This window comes from Ostrea edulis, chromosome 8 (assembly GCF_947568905.1).
Source record: "Ostrea edulis chromosome 8, xbOstEdul1.1, whole genome shotgun sequence".
Lineage (NCBI taxonomy): Eukaryota > Metazoa > Mollusca > Bivalvia > Ostreida > Ostreidae > Ostrea > Ostrea edulis.
This window is the reverse complement of record NC_079171.1, coordinates 22,237,255-22,265,108: the sequence shown is the minus strand read 5'-3', so window position 1 is coordinate 22,265,108 and position 27,854 is coordinate 22,237,255. Positions and strand designations below refer to the sequence as shown.

Sequence of the window (27,854 nt, the reverse complement as noted above, 5' to 3'; positions counted from 1 at the left end):
AACGGCCTAACAATCGGTATGAAACACGTGATTCCTCATAAATATACAATAGAAAATCATCGTTTTCTCCTTATACTGCGTAGAGCAGTATTCCTTTAATAACCGAACCGTATATAATTTGCCGAAATTGTCAAATCGTATTATTTTTCATCGTTTATCATACTGACAAAATACACGATCTGCTTTTTTAAACGGCAAATACTGTGGAATCATTTTAATTCATGGGGGCCAATGTTCGTGGGTATGCAAAATTTTGCTGGTTTGTGGGGAGGTAATTTCGAGGGTAAGCATTATGATGTCACTAGGAGAGATAACTCTACTTGGTTTAAAAAAAATGTTTGAGGACACTTAAATTCGTGTGTAAGAGGTACCCATGAAATCCACGAACATCAAACCACCACGAACAATGACGATTGACAGTATACCTTAAACTCATAGGCGTAGCTTGGGTTCGCATATTACCGAGGCAGGGGGTCTATCGACATTTTAACAACGTAAAAGGTGGTTGTTTTTTTTTACCGAGGCATCTGCCTCGGTTGCCTCAATGGAAGCTACGCCACTGAAATTGTTTGTTAGAAACACGTATTGCAATCCCTTTCTAAAGGATAACTTGATAGTTTATATGATATGTTAAAAAAGATACTGACAAGGAGCGATCGCACTTAATTAAATTTTTACGCAATGTACATGTACACTACAGAGCCGATCACTCATCACAATGTTGTTCAACAGGAAGTAACACAGGGTTTTTAATTGCCCTTTTCCGGTGAAGATATACGTCTTCCGCTTGTAACGACTGGACGGCGATCACCTTTAGAGTAGTCACTATGATCTCATAATGACGAGTCAAGAAACTGAATCTACACCCACGGCATATACTTCTCACGGACTAGGTACGGTGGGTTTTTAAGCACGTTTCATGTAATTCGTTCATATTTATGTTTAATTAAGTTTTACATATTTATGTTTAATTAAGTTTTACATATTTATGTTTAATTAAGTTTTACATATTTATGTTTAATTCAGTTTTACAGAGTCTTTACTTTTTTGTAGTCTGCTATCATACACATGTGATATATTTTATCTTTGATTATCATAAATTTCACTTGGTGATAAGTTATTGTTGCATTATGTGAGATATGCTATAATGATAAATTTCACTTAGTTGCATGTTACACCCTAAATCGTCGCCCATCCCAAATCGTCGCCGGCGACGATTTGGGGTGTAACAGTAGCATTCTGTGAGATATGCTACATGTATATAACGATATATATTTTCATCGAACTTAAATTGATCATTTCAACACTGCAATAGAGGCTCTTTAGTTCTATACATAATTGGGCCACTAATAAAAAATCAGGTTAGAAATGTGAATCAAAGTGAAAAAATCAGGTTAGAAATGTGAATCAAAGTGAAAAAATCAGTTTAGAAATGTGAACAGGGCCGTAAATTAACCTTCAATTTGGAGGAGGCAGGAAATTAGGCGGGGGTCTGGGGGCCGCCTAGGCCCCCAGACGCTGAGCACATTTTGTGCACACTGAACACGTTTCGTGCAAAATCCTTGATTCTAGGGCCTTCTAAGATGTTACTTGACTAACTCATTCTAAAAGAAAGATTTGGAATGCTTTTTAAGGGAGGTATCATGTTCTTAGTTATTGGAAACAACATAAATTCTAATGAACTTTAAATTTTAATTTTTTTTGGCTCAAAAGTTGGAGGAGGCAGCTGCCTCCTCCGCCTCCATGTAATTTACGGCCCTGGTGAATCAAAGTGAAAAAATCAGGTTAGAAATGTGAATCAAAGTGAATGATCTTCAACGGCCTCACTAGAAAACTAAGAAACAAAGGTGACTATTTGCTTATACACGAATACTATTTCTGCGTGTTACACATACATAATTTATATGAAACATTGGAGCTATAGTAATCTCTAATTTCAGAACCCGGTGGACAGCAATGGGTGGAAAGATGAAACCCGGACTGTTAATTTACACTTTTCTGCTCGGATACTCTCTATCTTATGGTACGTTTTTTTTTTTATCAGAGGATAAGAACTTTTTAACCCAAGTGCCTTAATTTATACGCTTTGTTACACTGTTCATTATTGCATTAAACAACAAAAATGAATGTTCTAGGTTCGACTCAAAGGCATAAAAACATTTTCCTTTTCCCCCCCCCGTAAATGATAATGTCATGACACCTTCAGATTTTTGGATGTCAAAGTAGATAATTCTATTTTCATTTTCCTCATAGAATTTGAGATGGAAACTTACGAATGCCCATTGAGCTCATTTTTGTAGCTGATTTTGTTTTTCGTGTTACATGTATATCGCATAATTTACGCGAATTAACGCGAAACTCTCGCGAATAAACGCGTAACTTTAGCGATTAACGTGAAACTTACACTGTAGGTTATAAAGCGTAGATTTTGTTTATAAAAACGAACTTATGAATTGAATGCGCTCAATATTAAAAAAGTAGCATGAAATAATTTGTTCATTACAATAAAGAAAAAATAACGATAGACTTGTCCAGTTGTACTTTGTAAGTTTGTATATGCACATTTCTTGACATACTTTGACTGCTTTAAGAAGATTATCTTAATGACCTTTGATTCTGTTGTACATATTTTGTGTTATTAATTGTCACATAGGAGAGGTCTTTCTAGATAATATACCAAACCAAAAGCATATCAAATGACAAAATTATAAAACAGTTAGTTACATTAAAGGTTGCTGTGAGAATTCTATGGATTTTTTTCCCCGTAAAAGATGACAGCCAAGGAACATAGCCCTGGAAAAGTCTTTTATTGTGAGAACTTACGTCATCAAGCGCTTTCTTGGGGTTGTTCAGGATATCAAATGAATCAAAAGCAAATGTAGATAAAGCATAGTTTACTCAATAACATAACAAATTCAGAAATTTAGTGGTTGATAGTTCTTTGAAATTATGTGACATTTTAAGGCTTGATTTCAACGGAAGAAATTTCATACCTTCGTATTAAAAGCTGTTGCTAGCTAAGCAACACTGGTATTAATCAATTACAAATATGAATTCTACTTTGCATTAAATAAAACTTTAATAGCATATGTACCAAACATTCTGAAATGTGCGTGTGTAAAATGTAGGTGTGTTAGCGTGTGTATATAGTTCTTTACTTTAAACTTTAAGGTAGGTTCCTAGTCCTGGACCTACTTGTGATTTCTCAAAAATTTGAGTTTAAATACTTAGATTGTTCATTTGAGGGTATGATAAAAACAAAAAAATGGGGGGTTGTCAGTATAATGAGTAAATTATGGTATTTTTATTACGTGCACCCCCATTTGTCAAACGGTAATATCAAAATTCATTGAAGAAGTCCTAGAATATGTCCATAAAATTTTGTTGGAGGTATGATGCTGCAATTTTTTTCCTCAAATATGAAATAAATATGTTTAACTAAATAATTAAAAGTGAAATTTTAACACAATTTCATGTTTTTTAATAATGGTGGTACAAAATTGAACTCAATACAGGCCCTCGGCAGTCAAAAATACGGCACTGCAACACCACTAATATGAATATTTAAAAAATTTGACTTGTGATTTTTCATTCAAACTCACATATTATGTTCATATATGAATGCTTGTTAAAATACATTTTAAAAATCTGCCCTTTCTCAGCATAATATTTTCACAGCATCTCAATTTATATTTACATTTTTTGTCCAAAATAGCCATTTTGAAGATGATTTTCACATAATAGAAGATAACAAATATATAACAAGATAACAAATATATAACAAGTGCAGAATTGTTTTATTTAATTCCACAAGTGCATTATCGCATATCATGAATTTTTTTTAATTTACAGATAATTTTAACATGTAATACCCCTGTATATCAATTAAACAAATATGTACCTCTGGTTTTATGTGTGAATTAGATGACAAAAAATGGAAAGAAGATTGGAGCCATAGTCTACTCAAATATAAGTGATTGAGTGTTATTGTATTCATTTTACTAAATTAAAAAACATACAGCTAAATGTAAAAATATGTTTGATAATAATAGTACGTGAACCAATACCAGAGTTCGATCCGGACATGACGTCACGCTACTAGATCCCTACTTTAAGGTTACTTTTAAATGCATAAACGTTAGTCTTTGTTAGTCTTTGTTCATTGTACTAGTTACGGGTTCTTTTCTAATAACTATATTTATATAAAATGTTTCACGTTTTTTTTCGCGCGAAAGGTTCGCGTTAATTCGCAAAAGTTATGCGAAATTTTCGCGTTATAACGCTAATTTTTTCCCAGCTCAATGGGCTTTCGTAGAAACTTCATTGAATTTCATTGGGTAAAGAAATGCTTTTGATGAATATGCTGACCGCCCTATGATAAAACCGGGCTTAATGATATATTTATGATGTTAATAAAATCACTATATATCGTGAGGTCAAAATTTTAACCAATTAAAGTACTAATTTTTCTCCTGTTCAGGCACTTCCAACCCCATATTTTTACCTCACTGATTATTTGAACGGAGGTCAATAATGGCTGTTCTAACGGAGGTCAATAATGGCAGTTCTAACGGAGGTCAATAACGGCTGTTCTAACGGAGGTCAATAACGGCTTTTCTAACGGAGTTCAATAATGGCTGTTCTAACAAAGGTTAATAACGGCTGTTCTATCGGAGGTCAATAATGGCTGATCTAACGGAGATCAATAACAGCTGTTCTAACGAAGGTCAATAACGGCTGTTCTAACGGAGGTCAATAACAGCTGTTTAAACATTGCTCAGTAACTGTCTTGCGTATATGTTAAATGATAACATTATGCAGTTTCCAAACTCAATTATCTAAATATTACTCTAGATAATTCATAAAAACCCATGTACCAATAAATATGATAAACCTGATTATAATGCACACTATTCATTTGTTTATATCAGGCTTTTCAGCGCATTAGTACACAATGAACCATCATTAAAAAGCGATGTGCTATTTGTTTTAGCCAGTCTCTTAGTGGTACATGTATATGATTGGTGCCTCCAAATGGCCGGTTAACATACATGTTTGCTGTCAAACTATATGCTAGAGATAATTGTTCGTTAATTTTTCTTCATTTTTCTCCATTTCATTGCAAATTTTAAATAGATGTATTGTTTGACATTATAGATGAGTTGGTAATTCCAAACTTCACAACAGCCGAAATGAGCACAACACTTCAAGATTTCGTAGCCTCTAGAACCGTGGACGGTCGGCCTGATTTGTTACGGATGATAGAAGACCGATCTTGCTCTCATTCCGGCCTTGGTCAACAATCTGCTTGGCTCAGGATTGATCTCGGGAAAGTTTACAGTTTATACCAGGTACAGACCTGGTATAGGAATGATCGTAAGTTTTAGTGAAGGATCAGGAAATCTCAGGGGTGTACCTGAATGAAATGGAGAAATGGTCCTACCTTCGGTCTTCTAGTTTCCGTAGGATCAATGGAAAATTACTTTTAAGATGTATGCTCTAAGATTTGCGTAACACCTACAGAATGATTTTATTGTCATCTCTTAGTTTCGTTTACCCCCCGATTTTTATTTGCCATGTTCGCAAATAATAAAAGGTATGCTTCACCATAAATGATGAAGAACTCAATGTTTTGGTTGTTGTAATTATAAGCAAAACTGCATTCACCATAATTACAATTTAATTCAAATGAAAGATTTTATCATTATCAGTCATCTGGAGTTAGGGATATATTTACGATTGATCTTTGTGCACCGTATTGCCGGTATTTTGGTTGATGAACTTGTTTTGTTTTTGTTTTTTTTTGTATACAATGCATATGTATACCGGCCGTTGTACTTGAATATAGGGATTTTTATTTCATCGAATCTCTAAAATCGTCGAAATAGACCAAATCTGTATACCCGCCAAAAAAAACGACTATACGGTACAATTCAATTCAAATGAGAGAATTTTTCATCATCGGTCACCCTCATCTGGAGTTAAGGATGTAAAACTTATACGGTACCAATTTTGATGCACCAGATGCGCATTTTGACAAATAATATCTCTTCAGTGATGCTCAACCGAAATTTTTGAAATCCGAAATAACAATGAACTTGCTAGAGCTATTATAGGGGAAAACAGTGTGCCAAAAAGTGGAGTCAAATTCCTCTAAGGATAAGAGCTATGCATGAGGGAGATAATCCTTAATTTTGAAATGAATTTCTAAATTTTATCACAGCAATTAAATATACATCCGTATTTTCAAGCTAGTAACGAAGTACTTAGCTACTGGGCTGTAGAGACCCTCGGGGACTAACAGTCCATCAGCAGAGGCCTCGACCCAGGGGTCATAATAGTGTACCGTATTGCCGTTTTTTTTTTATCTGTATTTATTTTTGCGGTCAGAAACTTGGCTGATTTGGGTCTACAAGGTATACCATTAATTTTGGTGGATAAACTGTTGGTGATCTAGGTTTTTATTTTTGTATGTATACAATGTATATGTATACCGGCCGTTGTACTTGATTATAAGGATTTTTATTTTAGCGAATCTCTGGAATTCGCCGAAATAGACCAAATCTATATACTCGCCCAAAAACCGACTATACGGTATTTGCTTTATTGATTGAATGAAAGAAGTTTTGTGTATAATCAACTGTTCTTACTTAATTACACCGCGATTTTGTTGTTGATTGTGTGTTATATCAATAGCGAGCGAAGCGACGCGATGCGCTCGCTCCAATGATTACGCAATTGAGTCACCTGATTTGCTTTTCATCAGCTAAAAAATGCAATCGTAATTACTCGGCTATTTCCGTAACCGCAAAGCTTCTTACCGGTTACGGAAAAGGACGAGCACGTGATCCGATTGCAAAAAAATGATGGGGACTACCCATAATGCTTCCGCAAAAATGTCGCCTTCACTGCGGTATACTTCATTGACAACCCCGCAGTTAAAACAAATAAATGGTTTGGAAAGTACCGCAAATGATTTTAAATTCCAGACAAGCTTTCCCATACCTTAGTACGTTTTATTGTGGATATATTGCTTGATTTGAAAGAAAATAATCGCAGCTGTTAACAGCAACCGCGTTATATTTCCCGTGTTAAATGAATGAGCTCAAGTCGTGTTGTAAGATGTTATGGGTTTTCGCTCGTTTCAACGGTCACACCGTAAACATATTAAGGAAATGCTGTTATTGAGACATAGTCATCATTGTTACACTACTTTTGCAGGAGAACCGAGAGCACCAAACACTGAAAGATTTGTAGGCTACACTATCAGAATTTCCAATGATACCGCAATACCTCCACAGGAAATCTGCTTTCGGCATAACCTCAATCAACGAATCCCGATCCCGACTTTAAATGATTGTGTCGGCACTGCCAGATATGTATGGTTTTACAAGGACAGGCCAGTACCACAGGAGGGGGTCATTCTCGAGATCTGCGAAGTTCAAATATCTGGTCGGTTGTTCTTTTATACATGCATATCAGATCCTGTCGCATGACCCTGCCATGACCTTGTTAAACGTTCGGTCAAGCATTATGTGCATTTCTCATTTATACTCGAAACAATGACGTAACCTTTTGATGAATCAAATATTTTCTATTTAGTATACATTGCCGAGATCGACATATTTATTGGCAAAATGTTCGGTGTCACCTTGCAGGTTGTGAAGTCAACCATTACGGCCCAAATTGTACCGCATGTGGTATCGGATGTGGAACTTGTAATATCAATTTCGGGTGCGCAGACTGCCTGCCAGGTCACGTGGAACCTGAGTGTGGTAAGTAAAATATTTTCATAATTGTTTGCATTCTAGATATTTAACCCATTTTTTGAAACATCAAAATGTCACAGTGAATTAGTTTTCGATCAATCATTTCTATATGTTCGCCAACTTGCACACGTCTACGGTTTCTTTAACCACCAAAATTAGGGTTTTTTGCACTTTGTGAAGCTGTTGCATTAATGGATGCAATATATTGATCATACAACAAACCATGAATTTCACGTACTACTAGCAGGGTAGGGTCGTTATATTTCAAATTTTCTTTGTAATTGTTGGCATTCTTTGGTATAAATGTACGCCGTCCAATCACTATGTGACACGTAATAGGACATTAAAGAACCCCCAGAAACTAGAGCAACACTTTAATCAGGAAATTTCAGTGTGTCTTCTATGACTAATATTGCATTGTAGAATGCCCTTTCGGGCTATACGGGCTGGGCTGCACTCGGACATGTAGTGGAAGGTGTGCAGATGATGAGAACTGCGAGATTGAGACTGGGCAATGTAGGAACGGCTGTACATCCGGGTATCTTGGGATATTCTGCAATGAAAGTAAGATTGACAGTCGCCAAATCACAGACACGTGTACAGCTACAAAAAGTAACCGATGAAGTTTTAAGCCTAATTTTCTAACGACAATTACAATAGAGTGTAGATTATGTCTAAGCACTAAAAAGAAACAGAAGATACCGAAAAGCCAGATCAGTAAGCTACTGGCGGTTAACAAAGCTGTCGTGAAAATGTTACCCCCAGATGAACGCAAGTTGTAAGGAATCTGGAAAAATTATCCTCATGTTTTGGGTTAAGATTATTCGTTCCTTTGCTTTTTTGACGTACATGTATATCTCGAGCGGTATTATGATTAACGAGCAAAGTTCTGAAGGTTAAGGAATGAGGTGCGGATGAATAAGAAAACTGCAAAGGTTAAGTTACAAGAGCAGATTTGTTCCTATATACCGTCATGTTTTCCCTTCTTTGCCATCACAACTCTGCAACCCTACCATCCCCACCCCGATACTTCAAAGCTTTGGGATTTTGCGTCTTCTCAAAGTCAAAAAGAAAGAAGGGGTAGAAAATGGCCAAGATAGAACACCATAGTGTTCAAGCATGTAATAACAACATCAGACATAGTCTCGCGTACATTCTTGCCTCTATCACCCGCCGTAAAATGTCTAATATTTCCCCATTTTCCTCCCTAAAGCATGCATGCCCGGTCGTTTTGGAGTGAACTGTGCAATGAACTGTAGTGACCATTGTTTTATGGATGACCCATGTGACGTCATCACTGGAATATGTCCCAGAGGGTGCAGACGAGGATGGAGATCACCGTGGTGCAATGAAAGTAAAAGCCACATTTTTTTTTCTTGCCATGATTCAATATGTCTGTCATGTATTACAGCTAGTGAGTAGTTGACTGACTGTTTGAGTAGAATCAGTTTATTGTTTTTGTTGACAGATTCACTATGGGACTAGCTTCTTGGGAATATAAGTTATTTAGACACTAATTAGAGAGGTAATATGGAAATATATGGGATTCTTGAAAAAAAAATCCTCTTGGGCGAGGCGTGAGCATTCTCAGTTTGAGCACTGTTTGTTAGTTATGTGGTACTAGGACAAAACTTAGTCATTTTAAGGGAGGGTTGGTGTTATTTCACGGGTTAATATGAAATGATATCTTCTCTCGTGACCGCTTCTCCTCCTGTATGCCTTATCAGAAAGGCTAGAAACTTCGTACAATGCTTCATTGCCATTTGTAGATGTGCATATTGTTGGGATGTGAGAATCCAATTATTTTCCTAATCATATTAGTGGATCTAGGATGGATGGAGGGTGTAAAGTAGCTTGTGAACACTTATTCGATAGTGTTTAAATTTTGTACAATACTTTATCATCCTTTAATCATGTTCACATTCTTCTGAAAAGCGATCTAATAGTTTCGTACAATTTAACAGGGGATCAACGAATAGTGTTTTGTAGCTTTATTCATGTACAACGGTATGTTCACTTTCCTATTGGTACTTCAGCATAACAGTCATTATTTTTAATTACTCATTTTGTATCCTGTACAACAATGATATTGATCACATCAATTTTGAATCTTTTCTCCATCTTTTCCTCAATGCACAAAGCGCAGTTCATAATGTCTATGTTCCTGCTCTTGCTTTCTCCTCCATACCATGTAGTATCTCAAGGGGGAGATGATTGTAATTTGGAGCATTTACAATTTGGGAAACTGGGGAGACATTTGTTTTTAATAAAAACAAATCCTATTTGTGATAATCAATCAAAGATGTGCTCCCATTCTCTCTAATCACAGGGGCGCTTTATTTGCACGCATTGTTAGATGTTTTCCTCATGCAGTAATTCAACAAAGATTTCACCACTTGTCGGTTGCTTCATCATTGCGTTCATCATATTAGGTTGAAAAGTTTGAAATACACGAAATGAATTCGACGTACATTTGTAATATGCCAGTAGCCAGCCATTCTTGTTGTCATGTCTCCGATAATATCAAATGGGGCAGTATAACACGTGTTGATATGGTGGATGTGAAGACAAAAATAAACTAGACTAGATGATACTACACTGATTAACTCAAACATCTCCACTATAGATGGTTAAACATTCCAAAAGTTGAATTGTTAAAAGCGGTGTGGACGCAAATTGGTTGCTTTTACATGTATTTCGATTGATTGATTGATTATTGTTTAACGTCCCTCTCGAGAATATTTCACTCATATGGAGACGTCACCATTGCCGGTGAAGGGCAGCAAAATATAGGCCTATGTTTGGCGCTTACGGCTTTTGAGCAGGGAGGGATCTTTATCGTTCCACACCTGCTGTGACACGGGACCTCGGTTTTTTCGGTCTCATCCGAAGGACCACCAAGCAAGGGGTACTGACGACCTATTATAACCCGGATCCCCACGGGAACATTCTAATTAGAAATAACCAACAACATCTGTGTAAAGGTAAATGATATTCGTTCAAATACATGTATATGGAAACTGACTTCCTGTAAAGCCTGTGTTTGCACTGGAGATAGAATTAATTCAAAATTCAAACTCTGGATTTCCTTGATAATTTTCTACAGTATCAACAATAACTGTTTATTTCTTCACACATCTCCTGATATTCTATGTGAGTAGAGTCCTTTATTGTACAACACGCGCAAGATGTTGCTGTTGTGTCAAGGAGGTATATAGAATTCGGGTTTTGGTCTCATCATGACTACAACATTTACCTATGTTTAACCCGGTCACGGCCCTCTAATTACTGGCTATGAAGTATGCAAGTTCTTATATATGAATATAAAGCACCTTTGAGCGTACATAATGTCAAAGATATGCCTCTATATTGAAACCCTCATAACAAGTTGCCACCCACAACTTATGATATTTCAACATTTTTATCGTATTAACTGGGAAAAAACAACAACCCGTAAAGCGTTGGGACAAAAAAGAAGCATTTCGCAGGAAGTAATAACTGTTATTTTTTATTGATTGACAGCTGATCCTCTCATAGCTCCTCCTCCTCAAGCAGCTTCCGGAAGTGTTATTGCCGGAACTATCACTGGAATACTAGTTGCCATCATTGTCATAGCCGTTGCCATGGTGTTTGTCAATAGGTCTGGGTTTTTATTTATATTTATATTCTTAATGAGAATCAAAATATTAAAACACAACGTTCATTGAAGACGATGGGTCACGTGATTTTTGACGATTGATCGAACTATTGTCATTCCCGCCTTGTAGCAACGTTCCGTTCTTTGATCGTTTGATCTTACACGCGATTAGATCGGATATCTGAAGTGTATTGCTTTTGGTCAGTCTGTCTGTACGTCCATAAAGATATACATTTTTTGCACTTACCAGTGATGGGCTATTGACAAGGTCATGTGTCAAGTCAGGGTAATATTTATCATAACGATCTGTGTCATGCCTGTGTATCATTTCTGCCCTAGAAAATGTTTATCAGTGGTTATGAAAATCACAAAGCAAAGCCATGTTCTGGTATACTATTTAAACTACACACCAGAGGTGTCTAGGAGGAATAAACATTCCCTGGTGATCGGTCACACCCGACATGAGCCCTCTATCTCGATCAGGTAAACGGAGTAATCTGTAGTCAAACTCAATATGTAAAGGAAGGCCTAGCAATCGGTATGAAACAAGTCAAAAAGCATTCATTTTTATGACAGATTGTATTCGTTATAACAATCATACAATTTGTGAAATGCTGACTTTAAACGAGACTGTCGAAGCCCCTGCATTATCAACAAATTTGTCGGTAGCCTATCTCCAATTAAAAACTGATCATATGCTGAACAAGCTCGTGCGTATCGAATCAGTTGATAGACCAAAAATGATAATGGTATAATGCTACATAGATACAGGAAGTTGATGATAGAGAAGATGAAGTCATCCCGTTTTTCATAAATTTGAGTTGTTTGTTTGCCGTTAACATCCATGTTCAATACAATATCTAAATATGAAGCAGATGTGGAAGATTCTGTTGCGTCTTTTATTTCGAGTTCACTGGGATATATCAAATAAACATACGAATGAAAATGAACATTGTTAATAGATAAATCGTCGTCGATATATCTAAATGTGGAATTGAAGGTCATAACGGGAAAGTGTTTTTTTCTCTTGTCGAAGTTTCTGAGGAATTCTGCCTCGAAAGAATATATAAGCAGGTCAGCTAATAAAGGAGCAGAGTTCGTGCCCATGGGAATTTCGGTAGACCGCTAGAAGACTTGATCACCAATTACTACGTAGATATTGTCAATGAGGAACTCCAGCATCTTTTCAATGTCGAGTTCAGAGAACTAATGCATACAATCAGAGTGGTTAACAAAATTTAATAGTATAATGAACTAATGTGATACTATGATAAAACATACGATACATCACTATTCAATATAGGTTACGAAAGAAGCAGACCCCAGAATATAAAGATTTTGTGTTTAGGCGAAGCTTAAAGATTAACAGAGGTGGTAAGAAAATATTCAATTTTTAAAGAGTAGAAATCTAAATGCGTAGTAATGTGGTAAATAAGGAACTTTTATATTATTTGTTATGTTACATATAAAAACACAGAATGTAGGCAAACTTTTAAATGCTACAGGGTGTAAGTATTCTGCAATTAAAAAAATTATTAGAGATTTCATTTTTGCTTATCAACTTTGCAAGCAATTCATTGGTTATGTTCTACAATGATTTATGTCTCATGCTTACATTTCGCTCCTTTCAATCCGCCACAACGGAGCTTATTTCTCAATATATCCATACAGGCACCAATAGTTCTGCAAAGCTCGTAGATAACCTACCTGATGAACAGGACAACCGATCCAGCCATAACAGTGATGGAGGATCATCGCTATACTGCAACACATCACGTGACTCATTCTTTCTTACCTCTAAAGTTATAAAAGTCTGTAATATTTCCAACGCTATAAAGGCCAAATCAAGAGACAGCTTTAGAATATTCCAAAAGGAATTCAAGGTAACATTTTCATCTCACGTATTTTTATGAGCTTTGAATTTCGTTTTCATTGTTTTCATTACCCTCGAATTTGAATGATGTACGAACACACACACACACACACACACACACACACACACACACACACACACAAAAGAACAACAGTGTAGATTCTACCATTTGTAGACAAAAAATTAGAATTGATGAAGCAACATAAAAACACTGTGCTTTACTTAGTGTGGTGTTTAGATTTTTGATAATTATATCGTTTATTTCTTGCCCAAATTTCCAAAACTTTATCTATGATATCTTGTAATCGATCGAAGAACTGTTCTCAGTAGTAAATGACTTTAACGTATATCTTTTCTTACAGATGTTAGCCAGGTCTGATAAAATATTTAAATGGAAATTTGTACAATATTACATCAGGGCCGTAAATTACATGGAGGCGGAGGAGGCAGCTGCCTCCTCCAACTTTTGAGCCAAAAAAAATTAAAATTTAAATTTCATTAGAATTTATGTTGTTTCCAATAACTAAGAACATGATACCTCCCTTAAAAAGCATTCCAAATCTTTCTTTTAGAATGAGTTAGTCAAGTAACATCTTAGAAGGCCCTAGAATCAAGGATTTTGCACGAAACGTGTTCAGTGTGCACAAAATGTGCTCGGCGTCTGGGGGCCTGGGCGGCCCCCAGACCCCCGCCTAATTTCCTGCCTCCTCCAAATTGAAGGTTAATTTACGGCCCTGTACACATCATTGTTTTGGATTGATATAGGGTTCTTTAACTGCCCACCCGACTATAGGTTTACTGTGTTTATAACAAGACAAACTCTTTAGAACATTCGCCTCTACAGACTCGACTGCGTCTAAAATGGAACAGGCAGTTTTTCCTGTAAATTCAGTCGCCGCATTTCTTGCTGTTAGCGATTGATAACGTCACACAATGAGACATTTTCTCACCAGAGGGCGCGTTACGCAAGCTTCACGTACACCTCTGTCAACGCTTGGAATCATGTGACAATATAATGACAGGGTATAAAGAATCATTCTCGTTTCCTCTCCCTTTAAAATTATTGACAACATGTGTACCACATCAAGCACTTTTCATAGCCCACTGACACTTTGATGAGTATATATAAAATTTACCATTTAGCTGTTTGTCTCTTATTTTACAAGTTTTATCGTATTCATTACAGCCTTTCTTACTTTTGACTCCATGTTTACATTTAAATTTACACCACGTGAATGTCCTACATTCATACGTATATTACGAAGTAAAATTTAGTTCCAAATTCAGAATCTGAAAACGGCAATTGTAAACAATTTACAGTAAGCCTCAATCTAATTCCACCAAAAGCATTTCATAATATGACTAAATATTTAGTCAAAAACATAAATGTTGAATATTAGAAACTTACAAGATTTCTGTAAAAAGCCGTTGACAGAAGTGTAGTGCGAGTAGCGCATGGAACTCTGGGTAGAGAATGAGAAATAGTAACACTAAATCCGGACGTGCAGTAATATTTCTTTTCGTTTTACAGGATGTACCACACGGAGAACAGAGTGAGATACCATGTACAGTAGCCAAGGAACCCCGACACAAAACTCGAAACAGATTCAAGACGACATTTCCGTGTAGGCTTTCTTTTTTTTTTTTTTTTTGTCGTCAGTTCCTAATTTTACTGATATCAATTCATATGTACCCTTTTCTCTCATGAACTACATTTTTTCATGCAACGTAATCATTTGAACATTATTGAATCAGATTAAGGTGGTACTCTACATCGTCATAATGGCTGACTTCCTTTAAAAACATGGATGAAAAAATCGATATCAGCAATATTTGACTTTTCCTTTTTCATTTAAATACCTAGCCGAGTAGCTCAGTAGTTTAGAATACCGACTGCTGAACTGTAGGTCGCAGGTTCGAGTCCAGCAGGGGTTTTAAATTTTTTTCAGATTACCTTCTACTAAAACTGTATTTTTTGACAAAATAAAGTAAATTTGAAAATTTTCAACTTCAAAATATTGTTGTACATATCCTCCACTTTTCATCTACATCAAATTTCTCTGGTGTAGCATACCTCCTTAAGAGTTTATCTGACTTTGTAAACATTCAATTTAGAATCGGTAGATGAGTAATGAACGCTGCTTTTAATGTTATCAGCTCGTGTTTCAGTTTTTGAAAGAATTAAAATGATTCCATTTACTGCTGTAGATGACCACTCCCGTGTGATTTTGAGATCATCTGAAAATGACTACATCAATGCAAACTTTATAAAGGTAATTATTGTTTTCAGAAATAACACACTATCTGGTATGAGGATTAATTTAGGGTGTTCTGAAGTTATTCATTCTATTAAGAATACCCCGAAATACTCAAGGAATTGAACATTAAAAATTACAAGAAGGAGGGGGGTACCGGAAGTCCTGCCCATAAGCACCTGTGATTTCACCAACAGTCAGTAACTCTTCTAAATGATTAAAACATTTGTGAAACAACAGACAAACAAAACTTCCCCACTATTTTGATCTATGCAATGTTTTATTAGATTTACTGAAAAATGATACAAAATTTGTACGCTGGGTTTGAAAATATAGTCACTTTTTTACATTTTACTCGAAAAAAAATGTAGACGTATTGAATTTTTAGGCAGATTCATTGCACACAATAACATTTATTAAAATTCAGTGCAATTATTATTTTGTTACATAGACCGAAAACTGACTCTGAATGTGAAATTACAGATACATGTACGTGTTTTGTGTGAAATATGTCGCAAAATATGATTTTCTCTTCTGTTATTTACAGGATATAGATGGCAGCAGAAAATTCATAGCTTCCCAAGGTACAATGTAACCACTAATTTTTTAATATTACTGAGGTAGAAAATTTAAAAGTTCAAGTATACAGGAATTGTTGCGATACAATAGGTTTGTCAAACTTGTACTTTATCTATAAAAGTGGAAAGTGGTGTGGTCATTCTTCCCTAATTAGTCCCCTCCAACAATATCAGTCATTTCATATGTATAATCTAATTAGTCCCCTCCTACAACATCAGTCATTTCATATGTATAATCTAATTAGTCCCCTCCAACAATATCAGTCATTTCATATGTATAATCTAATTAGTCCCCTCCAACAATATCAGTCATTTCATATGTATAATCTAATTAGTCCCCTCCAACAATATCAGTCATTTCATATGTATAATCTAATTAGTCCCCTCCTACAATATCAGTCATTTCATATGTATAATCTAATTAGTCCCCTCCTACAATATCAGTCATTTCATATGTATAATCTATGGCGGTGATTCTTAAATGATGTAAAATTGGATCGTCAATGTTCCATATTTATGTAGCAGTATTTCATTATCACCTGCATATGGTGTTTATATCTCTCAACTGATTCGATACACAAGAGCTTGTTCTACGTATGGTCAGTTTTTAAATCGAGGCAGGCTACTCGCAAACAAGTTAATGGTGCAGGGGTTTCAAAGTCGGCATTTCGCAAATTCTAAGACCGTTATAGCGATCTAGTTTGCCAATACAACCTGTCATTGGATCAAAATTGTCAGACGTGTTTCATATCGATTCATGGCACACTGACTTTGACTACGGATAACTCTATTTACCTTATTAAGATAAAGGGTTCACGGCAGGTGTGACCGGTAGACAGGGAATGCTTACTCCTACTTGGTACCTGATCCCTCCTTTGGTATATCCAGGGGTCCATGTTTTCCCAACTCTCTATTTTGTATTGCTTATATTTAACTGTTCGTTATCTTTGCCTTTCATTATACTTAGGTCCAAAGATCAACACATTGGCGGATCACTGGATTATGATTTGGCAGGAAAATATTTCTGTCGTCGTCATGCTGACCAACCTAGTCGAAGGAAGCAAGGTAAATTGCAATTTTATCAATCTATATATTATATTCTAATTATTCAAACTTATCTATTTTGAATTCAGGATTGAATTTTTCCTTAGATGTCTGTTTCTGAAATTTAGATTTAGATTTGAATGCTTTTACAAATTCTGTCATATCTGACCATCCAAAAATATTGCATTTGTCATTGCAGAAGAAATGTGAGCAATACTGGCCTGAATCGGAAGAAGAAATGGCTTATGGGAACATCACTGTACGTTTAATGCAGGAAAAGCGATATGCGAACTACGTCATCAGGCAACTTCAATTGCGGCAAAATTCAGTAAGCACTATATATTCACAATTTGTTTAACGTTTTCGGACACAGTGTTGAAATGAAACTCATCATGAAGAGGTTCTATTTCTCGTCAACAAGACAACCTCTTGCCACGGTACGATTGAAAATAAGCTGTAGGTACAGTAAAGGACACGTTGCTAAATGTCGAACAGGGACAGGTCAGTTTATGGAGGAGTTTTAATTTCTGCATATCTGACTGGACGCAAAGGCCATAATTCAAAACGCAAGAATAAACTGAGAAATATAAGCTAAAAATAATTAGTATTTGGCATCAGCAACAACTCCGTGAATACAATAGACTTTCAACCAATAGAAATCCTTCTTACAACAAAATGTATTCCAGAATAAGACAAATCAGCACGACGAAATGATTGGTCAAATAGGACGTTTGATTTTCGGTAGAGACTGGAGTGTTCATTAATTTTGCGAATATTTTTGTTCACGCGAATAGTTGTTGATTTTCCTCCTGTCTGTTGAATGTACGATTTGTATGAACTGGAGAGGACATATTCAAGGCGATTATTTTCGTTATGGATAGCGGAGAACGCCATTTCACAAATTTAATGCACAAAAATGCCAAGTTTTGTTTGATTTGTAGTGGCAGTATTTTGGCAGTTACATTTGCTTTCAAACTAGGAATTCCTTACTAGAAATGTTACATTTGTGATGTTGCTTTGCTAGGAATCCCTCACTAGGAATGTTACATTTGTGATGTTGCTTTACTAGGAATCCCTCACTAGGAATGTTACATTTGTGATGTTGCTTTGCTAGGAATCCCTCACTAGGAATGTTACATTTGTGACGTTGCTTTACTAGGAATCCCTCACTAGGAATGTTACATTTGTGACGTTGCTTTACTAGGAATTCCTCACTAGGAATGTTACATTTGTGACGTTGCTTTACTAGGAATTCCTCACTAGGAATGTTACATTTGTGACGTTGCTTTACTAGGAATCCCTCGCTAGGAATGTTACATTTGTGATGTTGCTTTGCTAGGAATCCCTCGCTAGAAATGTTTCCCACATGCACTACACTCACTGGCCGGACCATGGCGTTCCGGATCCGGTCGATCTAATGATCTTTCATAAACACATGGTGCGGATCCAACAGAGGAGCAAGGATAATCCGTTGTTAGTGCACTGCAGGTATGTCTTACATCATTTCCAACGGCGTAGAACAGCCTTGCAAAGGGGGGGGGGGGGCACAACAACTTCGAAATTAGATTTTTAAAAATGATATTACAGGCATGTAGCATCGTTTTTCGGGGGAGGGGGGAGGGAGGGAGTAGGAGTTACATGCAACGTCGGGGGAAGTTCTTCAATACTTAGACATGGGGACAATATATTCATAACTTCAAACTTACATACTTCCCCATCAGTGCTGTTTTCAAACATAGTAGAGGGGGGCAGTCACCCAAAAATATCTTTATTTGCATAATGTAAATCACGGAAATTAAGCGTTAGATAGTCTTCGTACCTGTAATAAATATTGCAAGTAATCCATACTATGCTATATCTGCTTAGTATGTTGCCTGGGATGCTCTATTTGATATTGTTGTATATGCCTGAGATGCTCTATTTGATATTGTTGTATATTGCCTGGGATGCTCTGTTTAATATTGTTGTATATTGCCTGAGATGCTCTATTTGATATTGTCGTATATTGCCTGGAGTGCTCTATTTAATATTGTCGTATATTGCCTGGGATACCCTATTTGATATTGTCGTATATTGCCTGGGATACTCTATTTGATATTGTCGTATATTGCCTGGGATGCTCTATTTGATATTGTCGTATATTGCCTGGGATACTCTATTTGATATTGTTGTATATTGCCTGGGATGCTCTATTTCATAGTGTCGTATATTGCCTGGGATACTCTATTCGTTATTCTTATAATTTACAGCGCAGGCATAGGCCGGACTGGAACCTTTATAGCACTGGACGTACTCTTTCGGCACGGATCCACCCACGGAAGATTCAACGTGGTAGACTATATCAAAACAATGCGTAAAGATCGCATGAGTATGATACAAAATGTAGTGAGTAGCTCTTACAAGGCAGAATTTATTCAAAAGCTTCTATATATGAAAAAAAAATCTTCCTGTGGCCTTGAACACGACATTTAAATATATCAACGATGTTTTATTTATTAACAATATTCATTTTGATTCGATATATCCCAGTCAACTCAAAATAATAGAAACCTTGGTCTTCCATATCTGCTTCATATTCAGATATTTTATTGAGCATAGATGTTAAAGGTAAACTAACAACTCAACTTTACGACAAATGGGAAAACCAGTTTCTCCATCGTCAACTTCTCATATTCATACAGAAATATTCCATTATTACCTGAATTTGGTGTTTATGTCTCTAAACTGATTCAATACTCAAGAGCATGTTCTACATGTGATCAGTTTTTAAATGGAGACAGTGTACCGCCAAATAAGTCAATGTTACATAGGTTTCAACAGTTTCGTTAAAAGTCAGCATTTTGCAAATTCTATGGTAGTTATAACGATCTATTTTAGAAATTGGCATACAAATCTTCGATCCCAAGGGCAAAGAAGCATGTAGTGCCTTTTGTGACGGATAAACGTGTAAAAATATTTTGAATAGTTGTAACTTTTGAACTTTTACTTTAAAAGATATCAAATCTTTCAGGACCAGTACGTGTTTCTACATTTTGCACTGAACGAGTCCTTTAAAGGAAACGAGAGGCTAATGGACAAGGCTTCATTTGTGTCTGAGCAAAGCCAAAACCAAAATCCGACCAGCGAGTCAAAATTAGCACAGGAATTCAAGGCAAGTAGGGGTGTTCTGAAACGTTGTACGTGTGTGTACAGGAAGGAATTCAAGGCAAGTAGGGGTGTCCTTGAAACATTGTACGTGTGTGCACAGGAAGGAAGAAAAATGTACAATTTCATGTAGTACTTTCATTTATATTTTACATATACATTGGTTACAGGCTAATTATAATATAATATTACTATTCAAATAATTGATACTATGGAAGTTAACTCAGTACTAATTAATGTAATTACAGGTGTTCATTACTGATTAATACATTCATAGGTGTTCAGTACTAATTAATGTAATTACATATGCACAGTACTAATTAATACAATTACAGATGCCTAGTACTAATTAATACAATTAAGATGTACAGTACTAATTAATACATTTACAGGTGTTCAGTACTAATTAATACAATTACAGATATACAATACTAATTAATACATTTACAGGTGTTCAGTACTAATTAATACATTTACAGGTGTTCAGTACTAATCAATACAATTACAGGTGTTCAGTACTAATTAATACATTTACAGGTGTTCAGTACTAATCAATACAATTACAGGTGTTCAGTACTAATTAATACATTTACAGGTGTTTAGTACTAATCTAATACAATTATAGGCGCTGATTGCCATAAAAAAATCCTACATAGAGGCTGACAAAGAATCAGGGACATCACACAAGGAACTGAACTATAACCCGGATGTATTACCAAGCAAGTTTTTTTTTTTCATAATTAAGTCAAATTGGTTGATAAAGCTTAAGTTTCCATACTAAAATCACATGATATATATACATGAGATATATATATATAAATATATATATATATATATATATATATATATATATATATATATATATATATATATATATATATATTAAAGTATCTATTACTTCTTTAACATATTTCAAACCTCATTTAGTTGACAGGTACAGAGCGGCCTTGTCGTCCTACGTTGAAGGACGCTCAGATTATTACAATGCCGTTTTTGTGTCCGTAAGTATAGTTCCAGAACAACCAAAGAGCCACTGAAAGGCATAACTAGATACACCATGTTAGTCCGTTATGTTATAAGGCATAACTAGATACAACATGTTAGTCCGCTATGTTATAAGGCATAACTAGATACAACATGTTAGTCCGCTCTGTTATAAGGCATAACTAGATACAACACGTTAGTCCGCTATGTTATAAGGCATAACTAGATACAACATGTTAGTCCGCTCTGTTATAAGGCATATCTAGATACCTGTTAGTCCGCTATGTTATAAGGTATAACTAGATACACTATGTTAGTCCGCTCTGTTATAAGGTATAACTAGATACAACATGTTAGTCCGCTCTGTTATAAGGTATAACTAGATACAACATGTTAGTCCGCTCTGTTATAAGGCATAACTAGATACAACATGTTAGTCCGCTCTGTTATAAGGTATAACTAGATACACTATGTTAGTCCGCTCTGTTATAAGGCATAACTAGATACACCATGTTAGTCCGCTCTGTTATAAGGCATAACTAGATACAACATGTTAGTCCGCTCTGTTATAAGGTATAACTAGATACACTATGTTAGTCCGCTCTGTTATAAGGCATAACTAGATACACCATGTTAGTCCGCTCTGTTATAAGGCATAACTAGATACAACATGTTAGTCCGCTATGTTATAAGGCATAACTAAATACAACATGTTAGTCCGCTCTGTTATAAGGCATATCTAGATACCTGTTAGTCCGCTCTGTTATAAGGTATAACTAGATACACTATGTTAGTCCACTCTGTTATAAGGTATAACTAGATACACCATGTTAGTCCGCTCTGTTATAAGGCATATCTAGATACCTGTTAGTCCGCTCTGTTATAAGGCATAACTAGATACAACATGTTAGTCCGCTCTGTTATAAGGCATATCTAGATACCTGTTAGTCCGCTATGTTATAAGGCATATCTAGATACAACATGTTAGTCCGCTCTGTTATAAGGCATATCTAGATACCTGTTAGTCCGCTATGTTATAAGGCATAACTAGATACACTATGTTAGTCCGCTCTGTTATAAGGCATACCTAGATGCAACATGTTAGTCCGCTATATTTGTATCGTGTGTCACGTGAATTCAAGTAAAAGCTGTTAATCTCCGGACTTTATTTCATCTATCACATTTTGTCAGATTTATCACCGAATCATAATTTTCGTGAACGTTCGATTTGTTCACCAATTTACAATTGTATACGATTAACACATTGTGTTTACGAAACCTATTTTTCTTATATTTTTCTACGTCAAAGTAGCATAGCTAATTAGTTTGAAGACTAAGTTCTCCTCAGGTTAAAGGTGGTTTACGATTTCTTATTTTGTACTTCCTCTTCACTTTCGTACCAATGAATGAAGTACATTTCGTCTACCTGCAGTCTTTCTGTGAATACAACAATCTGATAACAGCGCAATATCCGGTGGAGGGACAGGCAGAAGATTTCCTGAGGCTCCTAATGGACCACGATTCGAACACTCTCGTATCCATAAACCCTCTCAGAAATATTCCATCGGTGTGTTATGTACTGTATATATTTACTTTGTAACCTTCAATGATTTTTAATATCGTGGTAATATACCTATTGATATGCAGATGAAAAACCCGTGTACCTTTCGAAATATTTCATATCGTAAATTTTGAAGCATATATATACGTCTATGTTAACATTGATAAAGGTGAAAAGCTGCAGAATTCTAGTTCAGTTTTCATCACACCTTATTCGCTTTTCTATTTTATGTCAAATATTTTTTCATCGTTTTTATGTACATGAAAATCCCAGGCCCTTGCTTTGCTTGTCTGAAAGTGGAAACAAATTATGAAATACTGTTAACAACTTACAATTACTTCACTTGTGATCAATATCGAATTTACATACCGAAAAAAATAAAACAACAACAATAAAATGTAATGCAAGGGGCAATCGAAAGGCATTGCTCCCTTTTAATGGATTATTTTACAGACGCTAGAATGGTTTCCACGAGAGAACCCAATCTCTCTGACGTCATGCGTGATCTCCAGGAAATCGTCCTCTGACATCACGCCGTCTGTCCGCGAAACCGAAATCACAATAAAGACTGAAGAGGTATGTTTGTGCCAAGTGCTTCTAACTGCTCAGTTTGAGAAAGAAAGCTTTTTTTCTTATTTCTGTTCACCAGGTGTAAATAAGGTTACAATTTTCACCTGTGTTATGGATTAAGGCTGAGATGATACATCACAAATTCTTCTTTTTTTTCAGTCTGAGGTACATCACGTCAAAATTTACGAACTGGCAACTTGGAAAATAGATGACGTAATACCACGTGACCTTCAAATGATCAATGACGTTATTAAGCACGTGATGAACAACGACCAATCGGCGAGTGGAAACCCAATAACCATTGTGTCAAAGTATGACTATTTCATAAACAATTATAGCCTTTTAAAAAGAGCTTCCATCTATGGGCCTCGATCAGTTCTTTCTCTCACAGAATGGGCAGTTTTTGGCTTATATCCTTTACTTAAAATTTATCGGCCGGACTATTATCTCCCTAGCAAAGAACAGCATTGCAACCACAGGCACTTGAAGTTAATGTAAATATATAGTATGTGCATGTATAAAAAAGGAAGGGTAGGACACTCTTTTTGAGGCAAATTCGGGTTTGGGTTATTGTGGACGTTTCTCAAACGGCCTGACGCGATAAATCGTTCACATATGTCTTACTTTCAATATCTGTACGGTTTCGTTTCGTTCCAATGCCGTTCATTCTAAGAAAAAGATGTTTTTACACCTCCAAGTGTCTAAGAATTTCGCTAGACTGTCTTACTTCCGGTTTAATCGCACTGAATTGAAAGGTAAGTTTTGATTGGTCAATGTAATAAACATTTATAAGTTTATAATGTCATTAAGAATATTTGAACTATAAAAACAAACATGGCTCATGTACTTAACCACTAGTCTCTAATATCCTCATGAAGTAATAATCCTTAGAATTATTTTTTCTACTTGTGTATTTATGGATTAGATAACAGGTGTCAATTCAGACTTTAATTTTATTATTGACCTATCAGAACTTACCTTTCAATTCAGTGCGATTAAACCGGAAGTAAGACAGTCTAGCGAAATTCTTAGACACTTGGAGGTGTAAAAACATCTTTTTCTTAGAATGAACGGCATTGGAACGAAACGAAACCGTACAGATATTGAAAGTAAGACATATGTGAACGATTCATCGCGTCAGGCCGTTTGAGAAACGTCCACAATAACCCAAACCCGAATTTGCCTCAAAAAGAGTGTCCTATCCTTCCTTTTTTATACATGCACATGCTATATATTTACATTAACTTCCAGTGCCCGTGATTGCAACCACTGAAAATATTGTAAATTTTTACTTAATGTATTTTCCACTAATCACCATTGAGAGGAAATACTAAGTCCGAAGATAAAAAGATATTTCGGGCATATATACCGTCATCCACAAAAGACAGTAATAATGTAACATGTTAAATCTGTGTGAAGGGTGAGTGTGGGTGATATGATTAAATACATGTAGTAGCAATATAAACAGTTTACAACAAGTGAAAGCTGATTCCAGATCTAAATTATTTTAAGATCATACAATTTATGGGTACATAAAAGACAGTCTCGTGTATTATTCAAGTTTATCTGACATTTATATCATTTAATATTCATATTGTCTTGATGAAATTATGGCGATTTTGATTGGCTTAAAACTTCGTTTGATTTATGCATCACTGAAAACCTACGAGTCGCATTCCACAGGTTCCATGGCATAACCAGTGTTCAACGTCTCCTCCAACAAAATGCAGCACACATCCAGTCACCGCTTGTTCTCTACCTTAAAATCTAATTCAGCTCTTAACACGCACAGCCATTTGGAATTTAATTTTGTTGTTTTCATTGTTACGTACATATATTCCTCGGCGTCATTTCAAAAACGTTAATCAAAGGTCTTTAATGAGAAAAATTATTTGTTTTTCTATTCAGAAGCATCATCAAATGATAGAAAATGAATTTTGTAATTCTTTTCTTGATGGCGGCACGCGCATTGTTGATTTTTTACGTCCAATTGTCCCTGGTCGAGTTAGACGAGCGATCTATTAACAGTTAAAACAAATAGACAAACTCATCAGGGAATCAGACAGGGGTCATTTCTAATAGTTAGTGTCCACGTCTACAGGTTTATGTCGGCATGTTTGACTGTACTTACAGAGACATATATAACACATGCGTTTCTTATATCTCAAACATTATTCGATTAATTCAAAATGTTATGTATATATACACTAATTTTAATCCTGATGATACGGATAGGCTCTTGAATATCTAGGATACAACGACAATTTGTTCAGTGGATAATACGTACATGTACATCCATGAAAATTACGCAAAGTTTAAAATCCCATACAACTGAAATATTTACCAATGCAAGTTCTTTAACTTAATTATGACGTTTCATCAAAATAGAGATGGGGCGACCGGATGTGGAGTGTTATGTGCTGTTTATAACGCCATACAACAACTACAACAGGACGACGAGGTGGACATGTTTACCATCGCCCGGCAGCTACAGATACGCAGACCGGAAATGATATCATCAGTGGTAGGTCGATAGCAGTATCGAATGCTTTTTAAGTACGCGTTTTTCCACGTCTAACATTACGCGTGGGAGAAAATCACGAGGTAGCTGAATATAATATATATTATTTCAAATATCTATAAAAATTCGCGTGGGGGACATTTACGCGCTCTTTAATTGACCGCGTAATTAGTGTAAATTTCCCCCGTGCGTAAATAACCGTGTTTACAGTTATTAACACTTATCACCAGGTTGGTTGGATATTTAGTGATGATACTATTCAACATTTCCAATATTTCAGAATATACAAAAAGAATGATTTGCAAAATAGAATGATCAAAACAGTTATTCATGGTGATACACATTAAATAATATAGTGGACAGCTTTTGGTACAGACGTTGTCCAAGATCTATCTTTGATAGGTCACGTGACCATTCACCAATACCTTGACAGGAACTGGCCCAATCAACTAATTAGCGTAATGCTCTTCTATATCTATGGAGTCAAAGATAACAGTAGATATTCCTAACTCTACACAGTAAGCTTTATATCCAAAATAAACTACACTTGATATTTATTAAGTTACAATTCCAGATATAATTCAATATCATACCCAGTTTGATACATCTTTTACACAGAATTTGACAGAAATATATCTTGCATGTGTTAGTATCTGCTACATTTATTAGATATAAATATTTTTTTTTCTGTTTTCTGTGTTAACTTTCAATCCTTAATCCCTAAATATCACTTTAATTATCTAACAAGTTAATCAGCTTTTAGGAAAAAAGTGAATACTGCAACGTATCTGCATACATTTCACATTTTTTAAAATTATATACTAATACTGTAATTTGACCATAACGATAGTTTTCCCTTAAATACGTTGGTAAATCATTGACGAAGACTTTGAGGAAATAAGGACTGAGATCGTCACATTGACGTACACCACAGTTAATTAAGAAATGAATTTTAATTTTTGAAAATACACTGCTTTTCGCCAGCATACTTCATGAAGTGTGTTAGATTGAATGAGGCTGTATCCGAGTTTTGGTTGGATTGATTGAATATTGTTTAACTTCCCTCGAGAGAATCTTTCACTCATATGGAGACGTCACCATTGCCAGTGAAGGGCTGCAAAATTTAAGCCTATGCTCGGCGTTAATACAATTAAGCAGGGAGGGATCTTTATCGTGCCACACCTGCTGTAAAATGGGACGTTAGTTTTAATTTGTGGTCCGCCATTAAGTCGTCCCTTACGACAAGCAAGTGGCACTGAGAATCTATTTTAACTCGGATCCCCTTCGGGAAAGTCTTGGTTGGAAGAATTCGTTTCATGTATTTACATTTTACTCTTCTGTCGGAATTACCCAGCCTTTAAAATAGTCGTACTATATTTACCAAGATTCATACGCACATCGTTCATATTCGTGAGGAAATCGCTATCATTTGAAATGGTAAAAATCTCGAAGGCAAACAGTGGCGATTGCTTGGTAAAGTTACTTACTACTCAGGCGGTCGCCATATACCTATTTTCCTAACATGGTAATTATCGATTTGTGTTTCTGTCTATTCACAGGAAGAATACAGCGCTTGTCACAAAATAGTAGCATCGGCGCTAGCGGACTCGACCAATGGGGTTAACTCAAGCAAAAGCAGAGCAGCAGACGACATCGGTGTGTATGGTAATGTGGAAAATGTGTATGCCAATTAACAGAGAAGAAAATGGTTTTATTTCCGTCACGTGACCGGTGGCTCGATCTTTGCATAGTTACAGGAGGACAGACTTTTAAATATGTTTTTAAATAGGTTGACGCGCTGTGATGCATTTTTCGAGAATGATGAAGTGCATTCTTATTGGATATTTTGTATCAATCCTATTGTTTAATTGACACGTTGTCTTTAAAAGTTTATGTCTGTAAATATCATACTGCAAAA

General features: G+C 35.7%; 1 protein-coding gene across 3 annotated transcripts; it reads left to right on the top strand.

Annotated features, from left to right (window-relative positions):
- The first annotated feature begins 745 nt into the window (after positions 1–745).
- Positions 746–27,854, top strand: LOC125661170 (receptor-type tyrosine-protein phosphatase epsilon-like). Of its 3 annotated transcripts, none has more exons than XM_056147159.1 (25): positions 746–893; positions 1,941–2,023; positions 5,158–5,376; positions 7,222–7,452; positions 7,659–7,775; positions 8,193–8,333; positions 8,983–9,123; positions 11,292–11,409; positions 12,710–12,780; positions 13,078–13,289; positions 14,811–14,904; positions 15,488–15,552; positions 16,082–16,118; positions 17,080–17,177; positions 17,356–17,484; positions 18,496–18,644; positions 19,406–19,541; positions 20,167–20,307; positions 20,926–21,019; positions 21,228–21,301; positions 22,717–22,851; positions 23,299–23,421; positions 23,575–23,726; positions 25,804–25,939; positions 27,496–27,854. In XM_056147159.1, exons 2-25 carry the CDS (start codon positions 1,957–1,959, stop codon positions 27,628–27,630), a joined length of 3,015 nt encoding a protein of 1,004 aa, XP_056003134.1. In that variant the 5' UTR covers positions 746–893; positions 1,941–1,956; the 3' UTR covers positions 27,631–27,854. The 3 variants fall into 3 exon arrangements, with proteins under 3 accessions (XP_056003134.1, XP_056003136.1, XP_056003135.1); XM_056147160.1 differs by lacking the exon at positions 746–893 and adding an exon at positions 1,421–1,847; XM_056147161.1 differs by lacking the exon at positions 8,983–9,123 and having other exon boundaries at positions 754–893.